General features: G+C 48.4%; 1 protein-coding gene across 1 annotated transcript; it reads left to right on the top strand.

Annotated features, from left to right (window-relative positions):
- Positions 1-42: 42 nt before the first annotated feature.
- Positions 43-3,732, top strand: LOC103799575 (protein phosphatase 1 regulatory subunit 15B-like; the record flags this gene model as incomplete). Its single annotated transcript, XM_009071909.1, has 2 exons — positions 43-780; positions 3,520-3,732. Coding segments are annotated over 2 exons (951 nt in total), but the record flags the coding sequence as incomplete, so codon positions are not given.
- Positions 3,733-5,135: the final 1,403 nt, after the last annotated feature.

Below are 5,135 nucleotides of genomic sequence, written 5' to 3' on the forward strand. Positions count from 1 at the left end.
GAGCGTCCCGGGATACAGGTTGGATGTGCCCCCCTGGAGCAGGAGGGTGAGGAAGGCTTGGCTGAAGAAGAAGAGGAGGAGGAGGAGGAAGAGGATGAAGATTCAGAGCAAAACCTTCCCGTGTCGACCAGACCTGCCTGTGCGAATAAATTGATCGATTATATCATCGGGGGAGTATCCAGCGGGGAGGAGAGTGAGGCTGAGGAGGACTGGGATGATGATGATGAAGAGGAGGAGGAGGATGATGATGATGGGTTTGACAGCGAAGAGCTCCCCTCGGACTCAGACGGCGCCAGCCACGGCGGGGAGAGGCTTAACCTTTGGAACTCTTTCTACAGTTTGGACCCCTACGACCCTCAGAACTTCACAGCCACCATCCAGACATCTTCCAGCGAGCTGGGAAAGGTGATGTCGGATGTGGAAGAAGAGGAGGAGGAGGAGGAGGAGGAGGAAGAGGAAGACTCGTGGGCAGAGTCGTCTTCAGGCTCTCACAGCTCCGAGGAGCAGGAGGACGAGTGGGACTGTGGCAGTGTGGATGAGGCAGAGAACTTGAAGCTTTGGAACTCGTTCTGTACCTCGGACGATCCCTACAACCCTTTGAATTTCACGGCAGCCTTTCAGCCCGCGGAGAAAAAAGGTGCCAGGGAGGCAGAGAGGCTGAGCCTGGTCACCACTGAGCACTTCAGCGTCTGCCAAGTGCAGCTGGACAGGCACAGCAGCGATCCGGGGCAGCCTGGGATCCTGGCTGGGGAGAAAAGTGCGAATCCCAAGCGGAAAAAGGTATATTCCTGGTTTATTTCTTGTGTTTTGGGGTGCTAAGACACCCCCACGTTGCCCTGGGTGTGCTGTGAGTGGGAGAGGTCCCTCGTGCCGAGGTTACAGCTCATGCCTCCATGAGCTTAGGTGCTAATTAGTGGTCTGGAATGTTGTACCTCATCTTCGACACGTGATGGGAGATTTTGTAACTGGGTGACGCTTGGCACAGAGTTTCCTTGGGAGACCCGAAGTGAAATTTGCCTTTTGAGACGCAGTTTCGGTTCTATATCCGGGTAATAACACAGTTTAGTCATCAGAGAAACTCCAGAGCTGTGATGTAAATTTATCCTCAGAAACTCCAGAGCTCTGTTGTCAGTTTGTCCCTAGAAAGTCCAGGGTTGTGATGTTAATTTTTGCTTAAGAGTCTCAGAACTGTAACTTTCATCCTGAGAAATTCCAGAGCTGTGATGTCGCATTCCCCATGAGTAATTCCGGCTCTGTGACGTCACTTTCTCCTTGGAAATGCTCAGTTTTTATTGGGAGGAATGTCAATAATTTAGGACCTTAAAGCGTTTTAAACATTTTAGGGCTTTCTTTTTGCCCTGTTAAGGTGTTGTGGAGTAGTAAAAAATTTTGTTTAGCTTTGAACAATATCACACGTGTGTTGGGGTGTGTCACATGGTTACCATATGCTACATTTGACCACTGAAATTCCCATACAAACCACATGAATATTCCCATTTCCATGTCAGAATATTCTGTATCCTAATTCAGCAGTAGCTCATGGAAGGGTATAACCAGGAACTGAACTTTGGAGCCCAAACTGGGAATGTCATGTGGGGTTTTTTTAAGGAGTTTGGGTGTGAGGAGCCTGTGACAGCTGTGCTGGGATACAGGTGGGCAGGAATCAGTCCTGTTTGCCTCTGGAATCTCGTGCCATGGTGCAAGAGGGATGATGTGGCTGCAATGTTGCACGTGGTGTTGAGTGCCTGAGCCCCAGGGTGGCTCAGACTGATGTAAAGGGATGTAAGGTGTGAGCTCACACAGGCACCGGCTGATGTAACAGCTGCTGAAGCAGGAGCTGCAGTTAGGGCCAGGGAAAACACTGCTGGGGGTTCCCAGGAAACTTACAGCTCCTTTTTCCAGCTCAAGGCTCTTCCTGTCAGGAGTTAATGTCTGTAAAGTCATAAAACCTGGGAGTGTTTGTTTCACTTTGCAGTTGGCAGCGCCTGGACGTGCTGTGAGGGCATGTGGGGTGTGATGTCCCTGATTCCACAGGTATTGGGGATCACTGCTCCAGGATTAGGTGGTTATGGAGGTTGTTTTTACTCACTCTCTTGTGCTCTGTGTCCTCAGCTACTGATTGTTCTCACAGGTCATTATCTCCTTGGACATGAGGTGTTCCAGGCCAGGTTGGATGGGGCTAGTGGAAGGTGTTCCTGCCCACGGCAGAGAGTGGGATGGGATGAACTTCAGCATCCCTGAGATTCCATATCTGGGAGCTTTGTTTTCTGGGAAAGTTGTCCCACAAACAGCAATTCCACTCCACACTCCTCCTCGTGTCAGCCTGAACTGGGTGTGAAATTAGGGATCTGTGTTAATAAACCCTAGGAATAGAGCACAAGAGTTTTTTCCTGATTCCAGGAGTTTTTTCCTGATTCCAAAAGTTTGGCTTGTCAGGAGGAATCAGGCCTAGCTGAGGGCTGGTGAGTGCTGACAGATGGTTAGTTTTTTGTTTAATTAGTTATTTTGTGCCTTTTTAGAGCTAAATGCAAAGCAGCTCATGGTCTAGCAGGAGCCTGGAACAGTCTGAGCTTGATCAGACCTAAATCCTTAGGATATTCCTATTCCAAGCACTGCCAAGTGCAGAGCCTGAGCCTGTAAGGACCTTTATGTCCTTAAGATAGTTAAATAGCTCTTAAAAATAGCCAAGAGAGGAAAGTTTCCATAAGTATCTGAAGGTGTCATGACTTTAATTTCCTCGACTGAGCTTAACACGTTGGAATTCCAGAGCAGCTGGAAAGAGAGGGATTGTTCCAGTCATGTCCTGATGAGTGTTGCTCCCTTATCTGGGATTCCTCTTCCCTGGGATGACTCAGAGGATTTCACACAGCAATGATTCTGCCCTTTATTTATTTACCATGTAATCTGCAGCAATCAGAGCACATTCCCAGCCCTGAGTGTCCTGGGATGGCCCAGGGATAACCTGTGTGAGGTTATACAGGGGCTGATGTCCCGTGGGGTCTGTGCTCAGCTCCCTGAGGCCTCGTGGGCAGGCAGTGAGTAACTCTGTAGTAGCTGAGCACTTTTTTGGGAGAGGGAAGTCAGCACTGGGTGGTTTCAGAGCTGAGAGGTGACATAGTCTGGCCCGGGGGGGCAGAGACCTGGCAGGAACAGGGAGCACGTCAGGGAATCGTGGAATCACAGCCTGGTTGGGGTTGAAGGGAACTTAAAGCTCATCCAGTCCCACTGCTATGAGCAGGGACACCTTCCACTAGCTCAGGCTGCTCCAAACCCATCCAACCTGGCCTGGAACACTCCCAGGGCTGGAGCAGCCACAGCTTCTCTGTCCAACCTGTGCCAGGGAACAATTCCTTCCCAATATCCATCTAACCCTCCTCTCTGAGCAGGTGTCTGAGGCTTTCTGCTGGTTTAGTTGTTGAATAACTTCTCTTCCAACAAAAGACAGTACAAATCCTAAATTCCTTTGGCATGAGTGGTGAATTCTTCCCTCAATCCCTTGGGTTTTGTTTTTTTTTCCAGGTCACCTTCCTTGAGCAAGTGACAGAGTATTACATAAGCAGCGAGGAGGACCGAAAAGGGCCCTGGGAGGAGATGGCTCGGGATAGCTGCAGGTTCCAGAAGAGGATCCAGGAGACAGAAGAAGCCATAGGATATTGCTTCACCACAGAGCATAGACAGAGAGTATTCCACAGGCTCCAAGAGACCTTTTCCCAGAGGCTTGATCTCTTCTAGCACCTTAAACCTCCTGGGAATGCTGTGTGAGCCTCCAGCACTTCAGAACATCTCCTGAACAAAGTGGCAGCTGCTTGTGCTGTTGTGAAATGGGCAGAGGAGTGGGATTTGCCTTTCCCAGTTGGATATCCACCCCCAATCCCTGGTGTCCTGCTCTGCAGACAGAACCCTCCAGGGGTGGGGTGGGCTACAGTTGCATTCCTTTCCATTAACCCTTGGGAATCAGACTGCTTTAGGTTGGATCCATTCCAGAAATGCCTTGTGTGCCCTACGTTGAGGAGTGGTGACAGTTCAGTTGGATTTTTTGCACTTTTGACAAAGCAGAACCTATTTTGAAGGAAATATTTATGGGGCTCAGCCCTTCTCCTTGCAGTTTTGATTTAAAGTTGCCTCAGAGCTTTGCTGTTTCCTCACGTTCCTCATCTCCTCCAGCTTGTACAGAGGTCTCAGATGTTGTTAGGTGATGACTTGAAACTTTCCTGTGTGAAGTAGCTATTTGATTCCTTCCTTTAGGCTCCTAGTTTTGCATGGAATCCAATGTTGGAGTGTTTATGTAGCATTTTAATACCACTATCCCAGTCAGGCACACACTGGGGAGAGGTCAGGGGTGCACTGCAAACCCTTTGGTTTGATTTATTTAAACCCAATTAAGTTATTTAAGTTATCCAGGACTATTCCAAAGGGTTTTAGTTGCTTGTGCACCACATTTCTTGGCTTTTAGGGCAAGGAAATGCCTCATCCCAATCACTAATTCAAGGTACTGTGTGGAGGCTGTGGGGGATGTTTGCATTGAGGGAGCCAAACACAGAGATCTCTCCTTAATTTTAGAGAAACTTGGCTGTAATTCTGCTTGGGTTGAAGTGGATTCCTCTATCCAGTCTGTTTGTTCTGCTACTTTCCAGGAGAATTAGCTTTGATTTCAGGAAATCTAAGGCTCCAAATCTCTGTGTTCCTTACCCAAACCAGTATTAACACCCCTGTGGCTGCTCAGGGGATCTGAGGGTGGAAGGACAACACTTGATTTCTGTTCCTACACTTGATTCTTTCAGTCAGAGCTAAAGCAGCAGCACAAGGGGTTGGAGCTGGGGGTGACCTGGGAGCTCACCCAGGGAGATAAACTCCACAGACCACAAAGTTGGGATAAACACAGGGAATTGCCACTTGGTTTGTTCAGCTGAGCAGAAACATTTCCCTTTTGTGGGGAGAAACCTGAAACTACTCCAAATTTATCATTTATGACTTCCAGTTCTTGAGAGAAAATTCCAAATCTCAGGAGGGAAAAGCTTACTGGATTTTTACTTACAGCTTCATGATGCTGGTTTTTGGGCCCCTCCCCCACAAAAAAAAAAATAAAGAATTGGATTCTCCTTCCCTTGGCAAATTTTAGTGGTGAAATTTCAGTT

The sequence above is a fragment of the Acanthisitta chloris genome, unplaced genomic scaffold (assembly GCF_000695815.1).
Source record: "Acanthisitta chloris isolate BGI_N310 unplaced genomic scaffold, ASM69581v1 scaffold29643, whole genome shotgun sequence".
In the NCBI taxonomy this organism is placed as follows: domain Eukaryota; kingdom Metazoa; phylum Chordata; class Aves; order Passeriformes; family Acanthisittidae; genus Acanthisitta; species Acanthisitta chloris.